Below are 25,355 nucleotides of genomic sequence, written 5' to 3' on the forward strand. Positions count from 1 at the left end.
TGAATCTGGCCTGACAGGTAGTGTTAGTGTGAGTGCCTCACCCAACAGGCTCCATGAGTAAAACGGTCATAAAGAGGTGTCTGACACTGAGCTGGAAGGTTGCACTTTTCTCAGGTTTGAGCTGTGGAGAACCAAACAGCCTGGGAGTGACCTCTACCTGAGAAGACAGCTCCGGGGGAAAGAAACTCCCAAAAGCCTTGACGTATTTGGACAAACTTTGGTTTGTTGGGGTCAAGGTTTGGTGTTTGAACTGAGCTCACACTGTTTCAGATTATTTCAGACAGAAAATGTTTGCTCAAACAAATTTTTAAGCTTTTTTAAAATCATTTTTTGGTCTTTACAAACGTTGATGCTCCTGAAAATGACGTGGTTGAAACTGAGTGAATTATTGCTTTGGGAAATTAATCAAATCTTGGAGACGAGCATGAACTCTGATCCTGAACGCTAAACATGGATCAGCAGTGGAGGATGTGTTTGCCCTGGTAAAAACTGAAACCCTAACGTCAGCAGGCCTGTCTCTCACTGAGCATCACTCTCACAGCCGCTGCCTAAAACTGCATTCGTCTGTAATCACACGTCAGTTCAGTCCTCTCCTCTCGCTCGACCTGAACTGAACTCTGGGTTTTTCTCTGCTCTGCTAAAACATATCTGCCATGAATGGTTATCAGTGTTCAGTGGATTCGTGGGGGAAAATTTAAAGTTCAAAGTGATGCATGTCAGTCCCCAAACCATGCTGTTCTGCATGCAATGCCACGGGCCGTCATCAGTGCATGCAGAGCTCAGGCGGACTGCAGATATCATGGAGAGTGTCCGCTGTGTTTCCAGTCAGACCAGCTCTGACTGAGGCCTGGTCGGACTGGGAAGGAGGGGAGGAGGCTTCTCTGCACCTGCAGTGGTACAGCTCTGTTAAACAGCAGCAGCAGCAGCAGCATCGTCGTCGTCATCATCGGCTGCGCAGCGACGAGCGGGTGGGAGCGACTGTAACACTGGAGATGTAGTGAAACCTGCCGCAGGCCTCAAAACGCTGCTGAGCCGCCAGTCACTGCAGAGGGCGGGGCCACAGAGTTTCCCTGAGCTCGCTGCAACAGTCTTATACAACAGCATGTCTGACACAGCGGAGAGGAGCTGGCCAATCACAGCTGCTGCCGAGTGTTAGACAACAACACGACAATGTAGTGTAGTGTTATACAGAGCAGCGTCTGTAGTATAGGTACAATATAATAAAGTAGCTTAGAGCAAAATATAGGTAAATAATGGATTAACAAAAGAAATGACTGATATGGTTTATAGGAGAGTTTAGTATAGAATAGTTCACTGCTGCCCATAAAGATGGAATCATTCCTCTTTTTATTCCTATTTACACGCATCAGTAATCACTGTGGAAGAGACTGATCAATAAAGTTTAGAGAAGATATAAACTTTATCAAGAATAAATCACATTGTCACAATCACTTCATCAGAAGAGGTAAAATATATTAATATCAAACTTTATGGGCCACAGTGTGTAACTTTATTTACATTATAGTGTTTTATAGCACAGTGTGTGGTACAGTGCAGTGTCTGTACGATAAGGTTAGAAAATCATTGTCAAACATAAAGTAAGATGTGGATTAATAAAGTTTTGTATGGTATCACACCACACAGTACACGCGTGTAGTACTGAACCACACAGTGTGTTTGTACGTCATGTTTCAGCTTCAGTTATTAGATTTTTTATACGTTAGAATTGTGCTTTCAGGTTAGTTTGGTGCATCACATTATATTGTGTTTCATAGTATAGTGTGTAGTACTGTTGTATTTGTATAGTACAGTGTAATATAGTATTTAGTGTTTTTACAGGGTGTTACAGCAAAATTAGTGTGGCTGCATCATATCGTGTCATCATTAGCATTATAGCATTGTATAGTTTACACTGTACAGTATAGTGAATTAAACCCCTGTAACACACAGTGTAGTACAATTAAGTACAGAAAATAATTGTGTAGTAGTGTAGTGTAGTATTTGGGTCAATGTATAAACAGAGTATTATCATGCAGTGAAGTACTGATGCATTCGACTGTATGGTAACAGATTTCTATATTTCTATCACTATGATCACACAGCATCATGTTAAACTCACACTTCACTGTTTGTATCATTTCATTGCCTGTGATGTTGTGTAGCAACAGACAGGTGTTGTGTTGTATGTTGTGTTGTGTGTTGTGTTGTGTTGTATGTTGTATGTTGTGTTGTGTTGTGTTGTATGTTGTGTTGTGTGTTGTGGTGTTGTATGTTGTGTTGTATGTTGTGTTGTGTTGTATGTTGTATGTTGTGTTGTGTTGTGTTGTATGTTGTGTTGTGTGTTGTGTTGTATGTTGTGTTGTGTGTTGTGTTGTATGTTGTGTTGTATGTTGTGTTGTGTTGTATGTTGTATGTTGTGTTGTATGTTGTGTTGTGTGTTGTATGTTGTGTTGTGTGTTGTGTTGTGTTGTGTTGTATGTTGTATGTTGTGTTGTGTTGTGTTGTATGTTGTGTTGTGTGTTGTGGTGTTGTATGTTGTGTTGTATGTTGTGTTGTGTTGTATGTTGTATGTTGTGTTGTGTTGTGTTGTATGTTGTGTTGTGTGTTGTGTTGTATGTTGTGTTGTGGTGTTGTATGTTGTGTTGTATGTTGTGTTGTGTTGTATGTTGTATGTTGTGTTGTATGTTGTGTTGTGTGTTGTGTTGTATGTTGTGTTGTATGTTGTGTTGTATGTTGTGTTGTGTTGTATGTTGTGTGTTGTGTTGTGTGTTGTGTTGTATGTTGTGTTGTGTGTTGTGTTGTGTTGTATGTTGTGTTGTATGTTGTGTTGTGTGTTGTGTTTTGTTGAGTTGTATGTTGTGTTGTGTGTTGTGTTGTGTTGTGTGTTGTGTGTTGTATGTTGTGTTGTGTTGTGCAGGGTGAAATCAGCGTGAACAGTGAAACTCTGTGGTCCAGCAGCTCTGATGTGTGAAAGCGTCTCAGCAGCAGATCAGAGTGAAACATCCTCAGACACTTCCTCTACCTTCAAACCGCAGTCTGCTCTTCTTCTTCTCTTCTTCACCTACAGATCTATCAAGCTGTTACTGGGTGGGGGGAGGGGGGGGGGGGTGCTCTGCCAGAAGCCAGGTTTGCATCATTCCAGGTTTGATCTGATGAAGTCAGTCAGAGCTCACCATAGTTCTGAGCTCCTGGAAAACCTGACGGCTTACAACAAATCCTGAGTGGGACAAAACCCTTCCTGTTCCTGTGTTAGCCTACAAGCCAAAACAGAGGGCACAGTTAACCAGGAGAGGAGAAGAACGACCACCAACCGCTGCAGCCACCCCACCTGCACACGGGGGGGGGCGGAGCATGGAGGGACAGCACCTGAACAGAGGTGGGTGTATTCACCTTTTCCATGTGATTCCAGATTCCCCAGAACACTCTGACCCTGCAGAGAGCAACACGGAGGATGCTCCTGCTCCCCAGAGGATGAAGTCTGCTGACCTCACATCTTCTCTTCTAGCGCCACCCACAGGACAAACCTCGCAGTTTAGTTTGTTTCAGCCTCAGGAGTTTAAACTTTTAGTCTTTTATAGGTTTGACGTGTCTAAAGCTGCCGCCTGCGTCCACAGAGGAACACGGCGACGGGCAGACGCACACGAGAGCGACGACGCGACGACGCCTTTAACATGATGAACATTCTGGAGAATTCAAACTTTTTAAAATGGAATAAATGAGCTGGTGATTTGACGCCACATGGAAAAGGAGAACAACCACAGGACAGTTTCATCTTTGTTTTCTGAGTGAAGACGTCGATGATGTGAAGTGACAGCAGGTCAGAGACGAACACGAGACGACTCATCGACCAGAGCAAACACCAGAGGTTACACATTCAAACGCACCACGAGTCAAACTCTGCCGTCGTATCAGGAAAAGCTGGAATCTGACTGTCATCACCTGTTTATCTCAAAATACCTTCATGAATTCTATTATTATTATTATTTTGTCATCCAGGCAGAATTTTAGTGACGATGCAACAACGCTTCAATCCAGAAACAAAAAGTGAAGAACGAATAAATGTTTAAAACAAGTTCATCAAACTGAAATCAAGCTCCTGGTTCCTGAGCAGGTTTAAAGAGACGCACTCGCTCTTTGGTTTGTTCTCGGTTGTGTTGTTTGTTTGTTTGTTTGTCTGAAGGTGAAGTTAGTTATTCCGTACGTTTAACTTTAATTGTTGTTCTGCTCTGGCACCAAATTCTGATGTGTCAAAAATCTGTTGCTTTACGGATAAAAACAAACACAAACATGATGTTAAACGAACAGAAATGTTCAATGAATCTCTGTTTTTCTGTGGAATTTTTTAAATGTTTGACGTTTTCTTTCGTTGTTTGATGATTTTTCACTTGTTGATATTTATTTATCCTCAGATCTTCATCATCTGCTGCCATTTTATTTTAGCACCAAATTGATTCTATACTCAGACTTTACATCTACACATGGAACATAATCATCATTATTATTATTATTATTATTATTATTATTGTGTTGTTGTTGTTGTTTTTACTTTTGCAAATTAAAACACTGTGAGCTGAACTGTAAAAGCTGAATGAGCCCCCCTCCCCTCCCCCCGCCTCTCTCTGCATCACTCATGTTGAATCTTTCCTCTCTGCAGTGCACAGTCATGGGTCCTCTGTGCGCCTGCGCACCATCACATCCTGCTGATCAATAAATCTGGCCCGGACTGACCCGAGTTATGAATTAAAGATCATTACAGTCACACAGCCCGGATCCGTCCTGGTCTAACTGATTCTGATCAAACGTCTCTGACACCGATCAATACATCCACCTCCGATAACGCATCACCGCAGGACACACACACACACACACACCCACTGACTGAGCTCTGTGGTCCGGGCCAGACCTGGTCCGGATCAGGCCTACCTGGCGCACCGTCCGCTCCTTTTCCGCCTTTTGGGAATCTTCATCTGGGATTTTATTTCGGCACAAAACGTCCTGGTCCAGAAAACCCACCGTTCCTCTGAAGGGGGGCCGGGGTTTGGGCCTCAGACTCCCACAGGACTAAACCACCATTTACTTCTCCTCTAACAGTCCCCAGTATCAAACCAGACCGGGCCGTCCGGTGTACAGCAGACCCGCTCCAGGACCAGGGAGTCCACAAAGACACACAAATATTTCCCCTCAGAGTCCAGGAGCGCTCATCAAAACCCCGCCACTGTCCGGGTCCGGGTCCTCCTCCGGTTCTCCGCTGCTGCAGCTGAGGAGGAGGAGAAGGAGGAGGATGCGGACTCGAGGTCCTCCTCCTGCTGGACCGGATCCAGGAGTCAAACACGGTGGAAAACCCAGATCCAGAAGCCGGGCTGAGGCTGACCCGGGCCGGCTGTGATGGGGCGGTCTGGGGGTGTCAGGTTCTCCGGCTCCTGCCCGTTTGTCCGCAGTGCAGCTCTGCCTCCACCAGCGTCAAACCACCGTCACACAACCACAACCACAACATCCGGCCACTGCTTTCAAAATAAAACTCCATCCGGTGAAAGCTTTCATCATCTCCTCGACAAAGAACGCAGTGGGAGGAGAGTTCTCTGCTGTTTTTTAAATTTTAATAAATCGTTTCGTTTAATAACTTCATGAATTTACTAAATAATAAATTAATTTTACTTCATATTTTGCTCCTGATTTATTTTATTTTTGAAATCCAATTTATTTCCATCTGCAGTTATTTCCAGCATGAACTGCTTAATTTGCCAGTAAAATATGAGAAGATGATTCGACTTGTCTTGTTCTCTCTGACCAACAGCCCCAAACCCAAAGACGTTCACCATCAGATGAAAGAGAGAAACAGAAAATCCAATGATGCTGAACGAGTCGGTAAAAACATCTGATCACAGTTCATCATCCACCTGCAGAGACTCCAGCATCATTAAACTGTTTCCTGGTTCTGTTCACACTCTCACAGACCCTGGATCAGGTCAGAGAAAGACCCTGGTCTGGTTCACAGTTTTAATGAAAACCATCATCGGTCCTGAACCTTAACCAAAGTGTTTTCACTGCTGAAACCACCGACGGGACTCTGGATGTGAATCTGGTCTCTGAGGAGTCCATCCTCCACCCCTCTGCACGGCTACAGACTCGTCCCTGGATGTTTCACACAGTCCTGCAGCTGAACCACAACAAAACCAAAGTTCCTGTCTTTCACACCAGTTATCTGGTCCCGTTATTCTCAGTAACTCCATCAAACTCTGCCCTTATTACCGTTCCACTGCTCTGTCACCACCACGAATCGCTGAATCACTGACCCCATTTAGATCCACGAGATCTCTCAGGTCATCAGAACAAGGACGTCTGGTTGTGCTGCACTCTAAGTTCACGACCCGTGGTTCCTGACCCCAAGGTTCTGGATCCGGCTCCCGCTGGGAGTCAGGTCAGCGAACCCCAGCATCTCTTCAGCTGAACCACGTCACCGTATGTTTTTCATTTATACCGTGTGAAAGTCTGTAACCCTGGTTTTTAAAAGAGCCACATAAATAAAGATTTACACATTCACGGCCTCACTCGCTCACACACTCACTCACTCACAGGCACATTAGCTGGTTCCAGTTTCTCCAGTCTCAAAAATCTCTGGACTTTGGTTTGTTGGACAAAACACATCTTGATTATTTTTTTTTCACATTTTAAAGACAAAATGTTTCATGATGAATGAATAGTAATAATAATCCTGAGTTACAGCCACAGCTCAGTGCAACAAGCTTAACAAGCAGGAAGCACAGAAACCGAGTGCTGGGTCGATCTTCGCCTCTCAGGTTACACACGGCCTGTCTTCCCTTATTTATTGGTGAAAGCTATTAAGACTGCATGAAGCCTGAAAGGGAAACCTGCAGACAGTACTCAGGGCTGAAAATAGGTACTGCTCTTTAAAAAAAATCGCTGGATCTAACTTAGAATTTATTACTTTACTTTTGAAGGTTTTATTTAGTGAAGGAATAATATTCTGAACATATTCTACCTCTGTAAACAAACTACCGGCGTGTTTCTCTGCTTCCTTGATTTTTTTTAAATGTAATTTTAAGCTTTTTATATATTTGATTCTGTTTTAAACTGAATAACAGCGTCTTGTTTTTATTTTTAAAATTCTGACCGGGCCCCGGCGGCTGGATTATACTTTCCACCTTGACAGTGAGTCCTTCAGCCTGATCTGACGGCGGCGCTGTTCAGTCCCACCCTCTGAGCGGCACCTGAACGCCTCATCATCCCCTCCATTTACCGTGGGGCCTTCTCCAGTGTTATTCTAATGTTATTCTACCGTTCCGTCAATGTTGTCACAAGGTTTCACACCAACATCCGCCCCTGCACACCTGAGCCTGGTCTGCCGGAGCAGCGGGAGGCTTTTATTCTTTTAAACCAGCGCAATAAATCCGATAGATTGTGTTTTTCTAACGGGACTCGACTGGTCCGACATCCTGCTTGTGGCCTCACACACACACTCACTCACACACACACACACACACACACACACAACGGCAGCCCGACTCTCCAGCATCAGCATCACGTCGCTTCGGTTTCGTGTTCGATGTTCGCTTCGATCGGCTGCTTCGGTTCGTTTCTCTTTTTCTGAGGCAGCTTTTGTTTGTTTGTTTGTTTGTGTGTGTGTTTGTTTTTCTTACCTTAATGTTGTTTTCCGTCCGGACGACAGAGAGCCGAGCAGGATCCACTCCCTGTGCTCCATCTCTACAGCATCAGCATCACACACACACACACACACACACACACACACACACACACACACACACACACACTCTTCCTCGGTGTCTCCATGTTACAGCTGCAGCTCCACACCGCCCCCTGCGGACACGGGGTCAGTTGTGAGTATCACAGTAACAGTACTTCCGGTCTCCTGTGACTGATCTCTGATCAGATCATTGATCATTGCTCCACGTGGAGCTGGTTTGAAATATACACAGGTAGAAAGTTTGGTCCAGTGGTTCCCAACCTGAGGGTCGGGCCCCTCCAAAGGGTCGATCGAGTTCAGTCTTTGAATGTTAAAACCAGTCTGAATTTAAACTCTGGGATCATTTCCACGTAATTTCATACATTAGACAAAAAATAAATAAATAAAAATCAAGGTCCACTTACTGGTTCTGGTCTTCATCAGGATCTGGGTTCTCTCAGCTGTAGTTGTTCATGTTCTCGATTGTTCTGTGCTTCTTCAGGAACTTTAGCCTTTTTCACAATGTTTTTGTTTTTGTCTACAAAGAAAATTCAAAACACATTCCTGTTTTTTTGCAGATTAGAAAATCAGAGACAATTTGACTGATCAATTAGAGATCATCAACACTGCACAGGACCATGGGCAGGGGCAGGAGCAGGGGCAGGAACGTGTACATTCATCAGGTATCTGCAACAGGGGCAAGAAAAGTCTGTGTCCTGTAACTGATCTCTCGTGTACCTGTACAGGACCGGGAAGATCTATTATGCATTTATTTATTTAGACCAGATGAGTTAATTCTGAAATTATCGTATAAGGAACGTTGGTGCTTTGGTGCAGTGTCCTGGTCAGTGTTGAATGAACCTGTGCAGAGGACCTGAAAGAAGACACCCTCTGTGTTTCCATCTTGTCTCGGGTCCTCAGTGAGACGGGTCACCTCCTCACATCATCATCACTTCACTTTTTGCCAAACTTCCCATTTTAAAATCTGATGTTTACAGATTTATTTTTTTTATTTCCATAGTAACCTTCTATTACAATAATAAAAGATATAACATGTAATAACATACGTGCGTAACATAAAATAATATAATCTCATATTTTTATTATTATCATCATTTAAAATTGCAGATGGACTAACTGCTCTGTTTAAGACTAAATTTTAACATTTACGGTGAAAATTTGATTTTTTTTTTTTTTTTCTATTTAAAATCTTTTTAAAGTTTCCACCGAACCCTCTGGTCCATAAAAACAGACCGACAGATTCAACATCAGTCTTAATTCTCTTTATGCAAAAAAATACTAATTTCACTTGTGCGTCTACAGAGAGCTACAGGAGAGAAATATAAAAATATAACACTGGATATGAGTCTGAGTCTGAGACCTGATCACGCTGTCGACACATTTCACTGAATTAACATCAGACTGAAACAGATCTGTCATATGATGTATGAATAATAGCATGCGTTTCCCTTCACGCAGAATTGTATGTAAATGTCTATGCAGAGCTGAACGTCGGGTTCGCAAAGTTCCCGTTGGTCTGAGCTTCAGGATCATCGTTCTCGGCAAAGTCCTCGGGGTCGAGATCGGCCTCGAACATCCGCTGCAACAAGGCGTCCACCGTCCGATATCCTGACGGAAAACAGAGTCAGCACGATCGCCCACACTGATAATCAATACTGTGATCAACAGGCCGGCTGAGGCTAAGAGCAGAGCAGATTCTCATCTCAGCTGCCACCATGACAAACGAGCAGCTCCATCAGTTTCTCATGATAATGAAAAAGATCCGAGATGTTTTTCGTGTTATTATATCGTACGTTCTTGTTATTGTGAAATTCCAATTATTCTGTTTTCACAGGAAACTTTGTTATAACATCGTTTTATCTCACAAAGTTTTGTTAAAACTCAGATGAGACCTGCTCTGACTGACTCTTACTCTTTGAAGCGATTTTAAACATCAGGGCAGGTTTGTTTGACGCTGGCGTTTCGCCAGTTCCCAGGTCGTTGTCAATGGTTTCCATAGCGTTCACCAGGTTATCCTCCAACTTCTCCCTGGTTGGCAAAACCACATGGTCAGTTATCGCCCACAATCCCATATGACTGCAGAAACATTACAACATAAATACATGTAGAAGCTAAAGCCCTGAGCGTGGTCTGTTAACTTCCAGACCACACTCAAATCCATCAGTGTGTATTACTGTGTCTGTGGTTGTCATGGTAACGTACTGCTCCACAGCCAGCTCCAGTTCCTCGATCTTCTTCTCCAGAGACGTCTGCAGGTCGCTCTTGTCCACAGAGTACTCCACGAAGAACGCCTCGAGGACGAACGCCACGAAGATACTGAAAGACAACAGGAAGTGACGCGTCATCAGCTGAACACAGAGGGGAGACACAATTACAGTAAGACAACGGCAGCAGCGCCATTCACACACACAGAAACCACAACCTGAGCACATTTTATTTTTAGCCTATGTTTGTTTTTATTTTGTTCACATGCTTAATTAGTCTTACTTAATGATGACGATGACGACCAAGATGTGGAAGAGGACGAAGAAGATCCTGGCTGACATGTGGGTGACGGCGGTGAAGCCGCTGCTGAGCAGTGGAGTCACGTTAAGGAGTCACAGAGAGTCTGAATCAGTCTGAACCACAGACTATAAAACATGGACGTAGCACCCGTGACGTCACCCATCAGTTTCGGGGACTCGGTTTCGGGGCAACCGAGCTAGCCTAAGGCTAATCAGCTAGGCTAACAAGCTAAGCGGCAGCTACACGCAGCTACATCCACCACACCACAGTCCCCGAGTCCGACCCGACTAGCTCGACCCCGTGTAACTGCGACACACAGCATACAACAGAGATCATAATGCTGCTGCTGTGTTTTAAACATGACTGTTTCAGATAGAGAGGTTTTAGGTGGAGCTGCAGGGTTTGGAGGAGTTGTGGGCGGAAATTTATTTCTAGCCTGTTATTTAACTGAAACAATCATTATTTCATATTGATAAAACATATTAAAAAGTTAAAAACATTATTATTGTCATTATTATTAAGGATAACAATAAAAATAATGATAATACATTAATACATTAAATTTAATATTTAATATTTACCGGTTTTCACCGCTGCCTCCATCCACTGTCCACTTACAGTTACAGCAGCACACAAACAGCAGCAGCCGCTTACTGACGGAGCTGCTCTGTCCATGCAATGTCGGACTTTTTAAACAGAAAAATGAGACCAAATCAAATCGTAGCCTAGTATTCCCGCAATAAACGGACTCTGAGAGCACGGAACACACCGCAGCAGCGTTCCTAACATTATCCGCTCCGGTCCTCTATCTGTATCAGCAGCGACCAGAAATCGGCAATTAAGTCATAAGCCAGCGGCAAAATATGCTAATACATGCTAATTAGCGCAAACATCCAGGTAAAATAGTGAGAAATTTACTTACCGAAAAAACTGCAACACAGACTCCTTCGACGGTCGGTTAGTACAGTCTACACTACAACAAGCCATACTGTCACAGAAACCTATCCGAACATTGGCAAACAAACACGGACACTGCAGCCCCTGTCAACTGCTGGAGGTAGCCGGAGGCCTCTGGATGTAGCCGCCTAGCCCAGCCGATGCTTTAGCAAAGAGCTAACTGCCAGTGCCTGTCTATGGGACTGTCACTCAACGTAACCACGGCCTAATTTATGTAAGAATTTTAAGCCTAAATAACACTAAAACGGTTGTTATTTTAAAACACTGCAGTGGTGAAAAATAACTACAGTAAATTTACGTAGTACTGAACTAAACGTTTTTAGGTACACGTACTTAAGTATTACCATTTTCTGCTACTTTATACTTGTACACCTGTACAGTTCAGAGGTACACTGTGTATTTGACTTTTTATTCCACCACAGCTATGTTTGGTTTTTGTGTCCGGTCTCTGCGTGTGAGGCGTTCAGGTGAAGGATATCGTGCCACTGGTTGACCACAGTGAGCTCCATCAGCAGGATGAAGGAGGACACCACGTTGTTGAAGTTGTTCTTGCAGTAGTCGAGCTGTGCGAAGTCCGTTCCGTTCAGCAGAGGGTTTCCGCAGTACGCCTTCGCCGGGTCGCTGGAGTCCGCCCCATAAAACTTCACCCTGTTTTTGAACAGCTCCATCCCCACCATGGCAAAGATGTAGTACACCACCTGCGGAGGAGGACAGCTCCATCAGGATCAGGTCAACCACTTTGGTCCAGACTGAAATCTCTCTACAAGTATTGGATGAATCTCCGTGAAACGTGGTTCAGACATTCATGTTCCCCTCAGGATGAACTGTGGTAACTCTGATGTTCTCTGACTTTTCATGTCACGCCATCATCAGGTCAAAATTTTAATTTGTCCAGTAATTTAGTTTATGATCAAATACCTGCAAAACTACTGACATTCCCATCAGCCTCAGCTTGACTTTGTGTTTAGTGCTAAATAGCCAATATTAGCAGGCTAACATGCTAAACTGAGGTGGTGAACATGTTCAACATTATTCCTGCTAAATATCAGCACGTTAGCATTGTCATCATGAGCATGTTAGCATGCTGATGTTAGCATGGCTGTGGACTCTGAGTGTTGTTGTGATACCACAGCTCTGAACGTGATCTGCTGTCAGCAACTCACAATGATGAGCTGTCCAAATGTGAGGATCGCTGGTCCAATCCTGATCAAGGTGTTGATGATTGTACGGAACCTGAGAGAGACAACAGTCCTCATCATTCGTAAAGCAACGCAGACAACTCAGGCAACGCAGACAACTCAAGCAACGCAGTAACTGATGACGGATGATAACGTGTCCTTTTGTAGTCCAAAAAAAAAAAAAAAAAAAAAAAAAATTTTCTCCATCTCATCTAATATTTTTTACGTCTCTGCACAAAGGAGTCCATCCCAGGTGTCCACCCATTGCTATGGTTACCTGCAGGTTAATGTACATCAGCATGTTAGTAAGAAACCTGCCAGCCAATCAGAGACTTTCAAAGATCAAACCTTTTGATGCTGTCCACCACCCGGATCAGCCTGAGGACTCGCAGGATGAAGACAATATCCAGGATCTCCCGGCTGGTGTAACCCCCCACTGCAACAGGACGGGAACAATTATTACTGACTGATGACCAAAATTCCTGCCAATTAATTTAATGTAATCAATTAATTATCTAATTGTTTCTGTTTAGAAATAAAACCATCAGATCTCACATGATTTCATGGCGGAGTTGACGATTGTAGCGATGAGAGCAGAGACCACGATGATGGTGTCGAACCTAGAAAAAAAAAAAAAAAAATTATGAAAAAGAAAATTTCAAGTTGAACTTAAACGCGTCTCCTGAACAGCGAAAAGGCTGAAAGCAAAACCAGCGTTAGCTGTAAACGAAGCTGATCGTTTTCAACTCGTTTGTGTTCACGTGTTGTCGGTCTGACATCAGCAGCACGCTGAACCACAGAAAAGGATCATGGATGTGTTAACAGAGCTGGATGCTGCCACTCTGTCCCACTGGTCACCTGCGGTACTGCAACTAAAAAATACGCCACGACCTAAAAATTATAAAGACTGTTGCTCCGTGCTGAGCAAGCAGTTTTCATTCATTCTTTGTGTCATCTTTTAGTCCAGCATCCAGTTCCTATAATACATCCATAAAACACAAACACAACGCTGCAAATGTATCTGAAGTCGCTGCAGCTACACTGCTCACCAGCAGGGGGCGACCAACTGTAAGAAAAAAAAAAAAAAAAGCTGAAATGCGAATGAAAACGTCAACAGCTGCGGCAGGAATTTCTGATGTTTAACACCTTTTATTAGATTCACCTGTGCAAACTGACACAAACCCACACACCTGTCAACTTTTTTTTTTGTCGTCATAAAGGTGTGAATTAAATATGTGGTGTTTTAGTGCTAAGGACAGTTAGCGATGGTGCTGCACTTTAGCATACACTGAACATTAAGACCTTCGTTAGCACAGATGTTTTGGCAGCTCTGCATCAGACTGTAGAGATGAACCTAATAAAGTGACCACTGTAAAACGTCTGAAAGAAAAAACTGTGAAACCAGAACTGAGAGACAGGAACAGGCTGAGGTCCTGCCGGCGAGCACCAGTTTTCTCTTTCAGTTTTTTTTGGCCGTAAACTAAACTCCATGGTTCAGAAGCTGTTTTACTCCCTGATGATATAAAAAAAAAACACACACAACCTGCTGCCTGAAGCATCAGTGAGCTGGTCCAAGCACCTGCAGGCGTCTGACTGAAGAGAAGCAGCAGGTGAAGCAGAAGGTCTGAAACGTGTCACATACCTCGTGCTTATAATCTGGGCTGTAGATAAGCTGTGTGAAACGGATGCAACACAGCTCAGTGCTTTTTGTTTTCATTTTATCAGAAAAGCTCTCGTGTCACAGTGAAGAACAATCAGCAAAACATCAGGTTCCGCACAGAGACTGAACAATTACTATTATTTTATACTAAATTAGACACATTTTCTTCAACAATAATCAAACTCAATACACGTCCATGCAGTTCAGTAGGAGATAATAATCAATATCCTGATAAATAAATATTTAAACAGTATAGACGTAAAGAAGCTTCCTGTCTCTGTCCAGAGTTTGAAGAGGGAAATGAAAATAAAGGAGTTGATATCTCAGACTGAAATCTGGGCTCTGCTCTATGGTGAATAATCTCAGTTTATCTGAGCCTTCACATGTTTGTGTTTCTCATGTTGTACTGTCTCGCCTGCTAACGAGGCTGCTAACCTCACTGGGATTTATCTGGTTTAATAAAAAATAAATAAATAAATAAAAACTGTTATTTTATACACTGTTACTGCTCTGAAGATGAACTCTGAAAGAATCAAAAGGTTTTGAATCAATCTGAGTCAGGTGTGTAGCTCGAGCATCATGTTTAGCCTCTTCAGTGCCTCCATAAAACCTGCTGAGCTTTAACTCCGGCCGCCTGCAGATGATCGGCAGCAGCACCCACAATTCCCTCTGGTTATCTGGGACAAAGACTCTGTGAAATTCAAGCATCCGTCAACAGTAAATGTGGTAAATGAGGTGAAGACGGCGCACGTCGTCAGCTCGTCCTCACCAGTTCCAGAAGCTGTGTCTGGAGAAGAACGCTCTGGGCTCGAACACGTAGAGCTTCAGCAGGATCTCCAGCAGGTAGAGAGCCAGAAAAACCCACTCAGAGTTTGCGATCATCGGATTCTTCTCGTCCAGACCGATGAAGACGGCGTTCACCAGGATGATGAAGTCGTACACGATGACAAAGGCCCTGAGAGCAGAACCACACACAAACACACACAAACACACACACACACACACACACACACACACACACACACACAGCAGAGTCAGTGCGTCATAAAGAAAATCATTCAGCTTTAAAATAACAGGTATTAAAACAGAATAAATGAACAGTCTTACTGGTGTTGGACCAGTCTGCAGATCAGGCGGCTCGGGGCCGACTGGTAGAGGGCGGGGCATAAACTGTGGAATGGGTGTGGTCTTGACTTCAGAGTGATCACCTCGATATTCAGGAGGTCGGCAAGCTGGACGAACGCCACTTTACCTGCAATTAACCAACCCAGAAATAACATTAATCCAAATCTATCTTTATTTAGTCGTGAGTGAAAGAAACATTCCGGCCTTTAACTGAAGTAAACGTACGTCAGGATGAAAATGTACGACTCGGTGCTCAGAGCAGAGGAATGTTCCCTGTGTGTGTTCTGCTGATTTCTCTGCCAGAACTTTAAGCTTTGAACGAATAAAACTCAAACTAAAAATCGAATACAGATGAATAACATTTAAAATAAATTTTTTTTAAAAATCAAGTAATTAAAAACCTGCACAGATGAGGTACATCCATGACTTCTACATGTTCTATTACTGGAAAACTATCACTGATGCAGTGATGAATTAATTAAGAAGCTTTTAATGAGCTGGAGCTCTGAAATGCGGTGGAAGTGTGAAGTATAAAGTGTTTGTTGGGCTTCCTGTGATATCAGCTCCTCTGCTTTGTTGCATGAAGAGTTTTTCTGAGGCCTGAGCTGAACTCGATGATGAAGCAGAGTCTCACTTCCCCACTGTGGAAGATAACTCTGAAGATAGTGACCCGGCAGAGCTGCGGTCACGGCGACAGCTGCTGAGTTGTCGGAGGCTGTCGGAGGCTGTCGGAGGCTGTCGGAGGCTGACGGAGGCTGACGGAGGCTGACGGAGGCTGACGGAGGCTGCGTCGGCGCAGGACGAGCCTCAGCTCTGATCCGCGGCATAGATGCAGTTTAAACACCTCACACGCACAAAGCTCTGAGGCGTCCTGCTGTCTCAGACCGCCGAGACGTGTTCAACATATGGGGGACAGACATGAACATGTCTTTCCCTCCCTCTCTCTCTCTCTCCCCCAGTGTCTCTCGCCCCTCTTTACTGTTGCTTCTCTTCTAGAAGCAACAAAACCTCATTTAAAATCCCACTGATGTGAAACTTTGCATGTGTTTGTTTGTTTGTTTGTTTGTTTGTTTGTGACCCACCGATGGACCCCTGGTTCTTGTCGTCGCAGACGCTCCACAGCAGCTCTCTGTGGGCGTTACTGATGCCGGGCTGGACCCGTCGGACCACCTGGTTCCAGTTAGCCTGGGTCACCACCGGCTCCCCCCCCTCCTCCCTCTGCTCCTGCAGAACGGCGAACGCCCGCACCATCTTGTGCCTTTTGGCCCTCACCAGCTGCCGTACCTCCTCCTGTTGGACACAGACACGTTAAAGCCGTTCCAAATCACAGCTCAGCTTTCAGGATCTCAGACGTACAGACAGATGATGTATAAACATTCACAGTTTGATTCTGCAGCATCGTACAGAATGCTGGCTGCTGTCTGGGACCTGGGGACAAGGTTCTGCCCGAGTTGTTTGAACGTGACAGTGCTCAGCAGACTGTCACACGGACAGACGGCCGTACCTTCAGGTACTTTTTGTAGTTGTTGTAGACGACGGCCAAGAAGACGGACATGAAGATGTAGGTGTTGATGAGGATGTACACGATGAAGAAGATGGCGAAGACGGAGCTGGCGTTGTACGCCGGCATCCTGCCAACGAGAAGCAGAACATACGATGCGAAGCCGTCACATACAAAGAAAAACACATGAAAAAATTCTCCTAATGTCACTTTCTTCTTCTTTTCTGTGACACCAAGAAGCTTCCCTCGTCCTCGCTGTTTACACCTCAACACAACAGAAACGTTTCTCAGGCTCACAGAGGACAAAAGCTCGCTGAGTGCAAAGCTCGTGTACTGGAGTTCACCCACAAATATTAAATTCACCTTAAATTCAAATCAGAATTGTGAATGCAAGCGATGAAACGGAGACCAGGCTCCAGTCTCACGTCTGTTCATCATCACTTCACACTAACATTTTTTTTCTGCGGCTGCTTCTTGCCAAAGCGTTACTTCTGTAAAGAGCTTTGAGACACTTTTGATTGTGGAAGGTACAATAAAACTGAAAAAACGTCTCGCGGTGTTAAAAAAGTGTCTGATAATCAACTTCCTCCTTTTTATCAGGAAGTCAGAGCAAAAAGGAAAAAAATCAGGAAACAGATTCAGAACATTTCACAGAATTTATCCCCACCACAATGATTGGCAGTTTTTCTGACACCAATTTAAAAACCACGTGACCTCGGCCTGCTGAGCAGTGACACAGATGGAAAACGTTTACACTCAGGCACTGACGGGGCCGCCTCTGCAGCTCGTCTGAATAAAACAACATTCATTATTTCCCTCATTCGTTTCTGTCCGTGGATGAAAAGCGTAACATGTTTAATCATAGATCAACGTCCTGATGGTCTGAGCTGACACACTGAACGGATCATTCATAAAGGTCTTACATGACGTCGGGGCTGTTGGCCGTGGTGACGAGGACGTACAGATCAAAGACGATCTCCAGGTAGTTGGTGAAGTACGGAGTTCCGCTGATGGTCTTCAGACGTCTGCAGAGAAAACACACGTCAGTCAGTCTTTTTTTTTTTTTTTCATAAAACTCAAAAATAAATAATAAGCCACAAAAAACTTGAGAATCATAAAATCACACTCACAAACTCTCGAGCTGAAATGAGATTTACAAACATTTACTCTGTCTGATGATGTTTGTCCAGGACATAAGACGTGTTTTTGTCTTTATCCTCAATTAAGGCCGAGGAAGTGTTTCACATATAATTTAAACAAAACAGCAAATTGCTGTTTGAACACTTTGGTTTTTGTACAGATTAAACAAAAAAGATATAACACGGTACTCAGAGAGTTTCAGGGAATGTCTAACATCTGCATCATCAGCTCAGAAAGACGGGTGTCTCACCGTTTGCCCAACAGTTTCAGAGCCATGAGCGAAAACATGAGGACGCTGAACATGAAGAGCAGGAAGACGTAGAAGATCTGAGGCAGAGCGTTCCGGATGCTTCTGAACGCTCGGCGGAGCTGAACACAAACAAACACACAACAACAAAGTTTACAAACCAACTGAAGATACTCGTCCTCCCACAGGACACAAACTCTCCGTCCTCATCCACACAGATCAAACAAAAACAAACTAATGATGCGTTCAGGCGCCATCAGCTCATAAAGTCCAACATTTCCACAGTTTGGCAGCAGGAAGTTTCCCTCAAACACAGCAAAGAGTTTAAACAGAGTTAAACTGAGCAAGTTCATCATACAGAGGTGACAGGACGACATGTTAGACAGGAGTAAAACATCACGGCGTGGTCACCTGGACACACACCTGCTCACGTGAACAAACTCTAAAACACTGATGTGCAAATTAAAGTGGATTTGGAGGGAAAGGGTTCAGAGCAGGCAGGGTGGACCAAGAGAACAGCTGGTCTCCGAGTCTCACACACCTGCACACACCTGTGACAGTTTCAGAATAAAGTGTCAGTAGTTTAACGCCTGTTTCATTATTAACTCACTTTTATGTCTCCTCTTCTCACCGTTTGACCTGAAGCTCTGTAAATCTTAATGTAACTGAGTGTTTGAGCTAAAACGGCAAATTCTGTCCTGAGCTGGTGCAAGAGGAAAGATCCGGGTTTCGTCCTCTGGGGACAGGGAATGCCATTACCTGCCGTCCCTCCGTGACGTTGACCAGTAGGAGCGGGCGCAGGACTCTGGACCAGCGGAGGGCGTAACAGTTTGCAGCTTTCAGAGCTCCATAGATGATCATATCAACCAGCGTGAGCTGCAACACACAGAGGATCAGAGTCAGTCAGACGTCATCCGCCGCACATCAACACGTTTACTTTCCTTTCTCCACTTTTAGAAACTGAAGTGTGACAGGATTATTTTAGCCTGATAACAGAATGTTAGCCTAAATGAGTTAAGCCACATTTGAGGAACGTGGCCACACTCTGAGCCTTATCTAAAAATAAAGATTATTCCCAAAGCCATCACCAGTGGAACGCGAGAGCAACTGAGAGAAAATCATCATGACAATAACCTGAAGAAATATTCCTGAAGAAAACTGAACGAAGGTGAAGATGAGTGAAAGAATCAGTCAGTGTTTGAACAGTGAAGATTTCAGCAGAGTATTTCATTTCATGTTTCCTGCAGCGACCGGAGCCTCAGAGTCACTGAGTCACCAGGAAGACTTTCTGCTTTAAAGGTGCTGACGAGGCAACATCTCCGGCTAAAGGTTGTTTCACAACAACAGGCAGAAAGTCTTCTCAGCACATTCTGACTCTGCAGATCACAGACAGGAACTCAGCTCACAGCAACAAGCCAAAAACCAGGAACTCTTCAGGGTCCAGCATGTACCAGCTCACCAACTGTCACCAGGATATAACCTCAGCCCTGAGTCTAAACGCTTACTGTGATCCTCTCCGCTGCAGGTCTCCACAGGACCAGTGGACCACATTCACTGGGTTCAGTTTCCCTTAGCAACTCAGAAGCCCCTCCCATCAAAGCAATGATGCAGATAAGCCCCTCCTACCGCAAGGATGACGATGATGCAGATGTTTTTGGGGTCCTTCCAGAACTTGTCTCGAGGAATCACCTTGGCGTAGTGAACCAGTCGTGCGGCGAAGACCAGGACACAGACCAGCTCGACCAGCATGGTGGCCTGAAACACAACACCGCTCAGCACTGACACTGTCAACATGGCACAAACTGTTCATACATCTGATTTCAGCAGAAAGTCACACGTGTCCTCGTGTCCTTACCCATGTCGGCAGAGGGACGACGGCCGGCTCCTCGAAGATGGCCAGAGACAGATTGACCAGGATGAAGAAGTAGAGGAGCACCTTAAGGAGCCAGTGGTTGTAGAGCAGATACAGTCTGAAAACACACACACACGCTTACAGTCTCAGCAGTGTGTTAGTCTCTGTCTCCTTCCCCTGCCTGGCCCTCAGCTCTGAGCCCATTGGTTCCTTCTGAAGATGGACATCTTTAAAAACACCTCAGACTTTTACAGTTTCATCTTAAAACAGCCTCAATCATTTCAAACAAACAGGAGCAAGTAGTTCATGTGTTGGGGACTATTTTCAGCAGCGGATTAATCCACATTTGGTGCTGTAGGATGGTGCGTATGTGTGTGTTGATGGTGATGAAGTAAAGTGTGTCTCCCTGCTGTGTTTTCATAGCCTGTGGGAACAGTGGAGCTCTGTACTGTCACTGCAGATCACTGTTTACTCCGACTCCTTACTACCCTCTACAGACTGGGTAGCAGGATACAATCACAGCTGGTGTGACTCCGTACATGGGATTAAACTCTAAATAAAATCTCACCTCACAGCCTGAGGCGACGTGTCAAAGTAGATGTTTCTGTTGTACTGAGCGTCCGACACGTAGATAGAAGCCAGGTTGAAATCCTGAAACAGACAGAAAACTGTCATTTAAATATGAACCTGTCTTTTACTTATTTATTGCACACAAACTCAAAACAAGGGTGGTGTCATGAAGGAGCGGAAAAAACATCTTCACACTTCACAGCTTCTGGTTTACAGAACCAGAAGTGTCAACAACAAATGAAGTGTTTGAAATGTTAATGAGGGAGAAGCAGAACAACGTGAAGTGATGCAGCCTTAAAAAAAAAAAACACTTAAGAGAATGACGCCATATTGGAAATCAAATTGCACTAAAACCAAATCATCACAGAGCATATTCAGCATATACAGTGATACTCAGCTGGCAGTGTGCAATCAACACAACTATTTACAATTCAATATTTACAGTGATCAATAACAGGCCGTTTCTAAGTGCTGCTCAAACACCGCGTCCAGCGACGCCACTAAACCGACCAGTCCACGAACAATCCCGAGGTTTCTGGACCCCTCGGTTTCATCGTTGCCTCCGAGGCTAACTCAAACACGCCCCGGAATCTGACACAGTCAACATGGCGGCCTAGAAAATGGCGGGTCTTGCTCACCACATCGTCGCAACGACGCACAGCTATCATGTAGCTCCCATCCAACTGTGTGGCGATGCTAACTCTTCCAAAAGACCAAAGTTTCAGGCAGCTGTCCGTATGTTTCATGTTCTCTCCTTCTCAGAGAGATGGTGCGTGTCGGTGTCTGTGTTTCCATCCGGGTGAATCAGAGGGCAGGGCTAGCAAAACAGCGCGTTAGCTACTTAGCATCTTGCTAGGTACGTTTTCCGCTCACACCAGCTCCGTGAAAATCCGCGACTGTAGGTTTTCCTGCTTGATATTTAAATTTGTTCTCGGTGGTCCTAACTCTTTGATAGCCAGTTTATCTTGACTGCTCCGACGACAGAATGCTAATTCCCGCAATGACACGATGGAGTTGCTCCGTTGAGTCGCAAAGCTAGCCATGTTGATCTTGAACGTGAACTCGATGAGTATGGACTGCGCGCATCAGAGGAGCATGTGACTTCAGTGCGTATGACGAAAGCACGTTGGGGGCACGCCCTCCCGGAACCCAGGCTGTTGATTGGACAATGATGTTCAGGCTGCTGATTGGACAGTGATGTTCCGACTTGGAACGGAAAAATAAACTCTTACGTTTTTCGTGTGGGTCACAGAGGGCGGGGCCCTATCGCCCACCATTATCCAGCCGCCCCTGATTCATTCATTCATTCATTCATTCATTCATTCATACAACTACAGCCTCAATAAGAAACGCGAGGAACAAACTGAAGCTCGTGTTAAAAAGTCTGTCACCAGAATCTGCTCAGAGCTGGTTTTACTGAATCCACTTTACTCCAGTTTCTTCTTCTCCTGACGTCATCAGGAAGAACAAACACCTGAGGCGAGTTCATTGTAGGTGAAGTGGACAAAATATTAGAAACACCCGTCAGCGTAACACAGACCAGTTCAAACTGCTGCACAAGCTACAACCTGAACGACAAACGTTGGAAAGTGAAATGAACACGTCTCAGACACGTCACTGCTGTTTGTTAGATCCATCAGGTGTTACAGGTGTACCTAATAAACAGCCACTGAATAGAATAGAATAGAATAGAATAGGAGTTTTATTTGCCATTTGCACAGATACACTGCAGTGCATGTGCATTGGAATTCTTGTGCATCCCTCCCCAGAGTCAAGCTTAAGGTTTAAATAATACAATAAAATAAGAAATAAAATAACCAAGAAATAAATAATACAAAAGAAGAGCAAGATAGTGCACTTAAAATACTGGGAAGATTCTTAAGAAAATTAAGAAAATTAGGTGCCTAATATGTCACTGTCACTTCCTGTATGTGATGTTTCACATGGTGATCTTAACAGGCATATTGCACATGGTGATATTGCAAATATTTTAGAATATTTTTGAATTGTTTCACATGGTGAATATAAGGACACATTTCACATAGTGATAACAGATTGTTTTTGACGTTTTTTGCACATTGACAGGGTTATGCTATGTAGTAGCTTCTTCCCTCCTTAATGTCCTGTGCCACTGTTCTGACAGTGGCTGGGAAGAAGCTGTTGTGGAGGCGGGCTCTGTGGGCACTGAGTCTCCATCCATTTTTTTTTTCTATTATTATCATTATAATTTCAATTAAAGCAGAATTCAAATCCGTCTGACTGAGTCAGCACAGTGAGGTGATGGACAGGAAATTAACTTGGCTCAGCTCTGAATGTAATTATCACATACTCACATACAAAGACTGATGCAGAATGAAAACACGGTCACATGATAAAGTGGAGTTTAACTCCCTCACAGCTTTTAAAGGAATAATAAAAGTGAAAAATGTGCGTTAATCATTGACTCGTGTTGCACTGAATCATTTCGTCCAATAAAAAGTTAAAAATAAATCCATGTGTTCATCTTTAGCTGCGAATGTGACTTTGAAAAAACTCAGAGACTCGATGAGAGTGGAAAAGTGTTTGCAGCGTCTGTTTCAGCCAAACGGGACAAGAGTCCATCAGCTTACTGCTGTCATGTGAAGACAAAGACACATGAAAGCAGCAGTGTGTGTGTGTGTGTGTGTGTGTGTGTGTGTGTGTGTGTGTGTGTGTGTGTGTGCAGAGGCATCAGCTGTGTGTGCAGCCGGACTCCCACCTCCTCGTTTTTTGCAGGATTCCCTCCGTTTGGAATTTCCGTCCCTTTTCCTGCGGACTCGTCAGGAATGTTTTCGCTCTTCTTCTCTGGCTCAGACATCTCTCACAAACTCTTCCACAAACTCGACTCTTCCACGAACTTCTCCTCAAACTTTTCACCTGAGGAGTTTCCAAACTTTCTGTCCGTGCTGTGTGTTCAGACGGAGGAAAAATAAAAAGTCGGTTTACTCCCAGAGAATGTTTGAAAGCGTCGGAACAGACATCAGATGTTTTCCTCTCCGCTGCACATGAACGGCCACAGCCTGACCTCCATCTCTGCTCCTGACTGATCTGGTCCGGATCTCTGCTTGTCCAGCTCTGATAAACCAGACTCGTGCTGCCTTCAGGGACCGCCGGAAATTTGGAGGAGAAGACAGTGACGTGGTGACAGGCTGGTGACGCTGATGGTGAACTTAGCGATGTGAATCATTTTTAACGGAAGACGTGAAATTATCTGAGTTTTCAACAAAAAGAGATCGAAAAGAGAAAAGGAATAAAATTGAAAATGTCAGGTTCGCTGTGATGTTTCCGGCCAGCAGGGCGGGAACCAGAGGGCGGGAAAACCGCCAGGATTTAATGCTTGGAAAAAAGAAATGAAAATTAGGCAAAAAGTGGAGACTGTGGATTTGGGGACTTTTATACATTGGGCTGTAACTACTGATTAGTTTCATTCTAAATGAATTTGCTGATAATGTTCTTGATTGATCGATTAATCCACAGCTGCTCACAGCGTAGAGCAATGCCAACAGTCCAAAACAAAAAGATTCGCTTTACTGTCAAGTATAAGAAAGAAAGACAGAAAACCTCCTGTCGGAGAAACAGGAAGCAGGAAACACTTTGATATTGTTGCTTTCAAATTTGACTGAAACGTTTGATGGATTAATAAAACATTTTTTGTCAGTAATTAATCATTGACTAACTGCTGCAGCGCTCAATAAAACTTCTTCCCTTTAAAGTTTTATTACTGTTCCTCATAACTTCATCTACTTATTTAATTATTTGCATTTTGTTTTTTCGGTGATTTACTTTGCCTTTTTTAACCCTTTCAAATCTTTTAAAACTGTTCTTCCTTTTGTTTCTTTCTGTTTCCCTGTTTGACTGTGTGAAGACATGAAGCTCGTTTTTCGGACTTTGATCGGAGACAGTGAAGGCATCAGGAGGCGTCATGTGACTCAGCAGCAGGATAACGGAAACGGAGGAAGAGGCATTTAAAGACATAAAAAAAACACTGAATGGAAAACAGCGTGTTATTATGTTACTGATGTTTATCAGCAGGATAAATGTTAAAGGAAAATTCCACCAATCCTTCATAACAAGGTTTGACTTCAGAATAGTAAGAAATATTTAGGTTTTTACACACGTGTGTGTAATTGATGATTACCTATCATCAGTAATTGATCATTTTCTCAGTGGATCAATTTGTTGTTTAGTTGATATATTATTATGATGTAAATCTTTCTTTTGTCCAACCAACAGCTGAGAACCCAAAGATCTTTAGTTTCTGTAGCGTAAGATGAAGCACTGCAGCAAACATTTCACCAGCTCTGTGTGTGTGTGTGTGTGTGTGTGTGTGTGTGTGTGTGTGTGTGTGTGTGTGTGTGTGTGTGTGTGTGTGCGCGTGTGTGGCGGTGCATCAGACGAACAGTCAGATGTGACCCTTGTCCTTGTCAGGTTGTTCCTCCATCTTGGAGAACCTGCCTCACTTCTTCTGTGGGTTTAGTTTGTCTCAGTGTCTCTGTCTCAGTGTCTCTGTCTCTTCATGTGATCCCAGACCAACTCCATGATGCTGATATCAGGTCTCTGTGGGGTCCAGACCATCTGCTGCAGGATCCACCTGGGACCATCAGACTCCTCCTGATACTTTATCTCATATCATCACTGTCTCATTATTTCCTTCATGAATGTGTTTTATAAAAGATGTGACCTTTACAATGCAGGAAACACGACCTTTGACCTGACTCTTTTCATATCAAACTATGTTGAAGTCTTTGTCATTTGTTCCATCAGGACATCTGAACCTTGGTGTCTCTCCATCTTGAATGTTCCTGATTATTTGTGTGTCTTTGTGTGGTTGTGTGCTGCCTCCTGCTGGTCCTCCTGCAGTCCGGCACTCTGATCTGTT

The 25,355-nt window shown here is 44.0% G+C and overlaps 1 protein-coding gene across 2 annotated transcripts; it reads right to left on the bottom strand.

Annotated features, from left to right (window-relative positions):
• Window positions 1-8,779: 8,779 nt before the first annotated feature.
• tpcn3 (two pore segment channel 3) lies at window positions 8,780-23,537 on the bottom strand. 2 transcript variants are annotated; one of them, XM_041037181.1, is made up of 20 exons: window positions 23,196-23,537; window positions 20,457-20,539; window positions 19,892-20,006; window positions 19,663-19,791; window positions 18,796-18,912; window positions 18,040-18,158; window positions 17,573-17,674; window positions 16,653-16,779; window positions 16,231-16,438; window positions 15,131-15,275; window positions 14,793-14,978; window positions 14,006-14,035; window positions 12,919-12,983; window positions 12,712-12,799; window positions 12,349-12,418; window positions 11,664-11,883; window positions 10,211-10,301; window positions 9,926-10,039; window positions 9,636-9,751; window positions 8,780-9,331 (listed from the first exon to the last, which is right to left on the bottom strand). In XM_041037181.1, the coding sequence occupies exons 1-20, from the start codon at window positions 23,292-23,294 to the stop codon at window positions 9,198-9,200; spliced, it is 2,358 nt and encodes a 785-aa protein (XP_040893115.1). In that variant the 5' UTR covers window positions 23,295-23,537; the 3' UTR covers window positions 8,780-9,197. The 2 variants fall into 2 exon arrangements, with proteins under 2 accessions (XP_040893115.1, XP_040893116.1); XM_041037182.1 differs by lacking the exon at window positions 14,006-14,035.
• Between the last annotated feature and the right edge of the window lie 1,818 nt (window positions 23,538-25,355).

The sequence above is a fragment of the Toxotes jaculatrix genome, chromosome 4, assembly GCF_017976425.1.
Source record: "Toxotes jaculatrix isolate fToxJac2 chromosome 4, fToxJac2.pri, whole genome shotgun sequence".
Classification (NCBI taxonomy): domain Eukaryota; kingdom Metazoa; phylum Chordata; class Actinopteri; family Toxotidae; genus Toxotes; species Toxotes jaculatrix.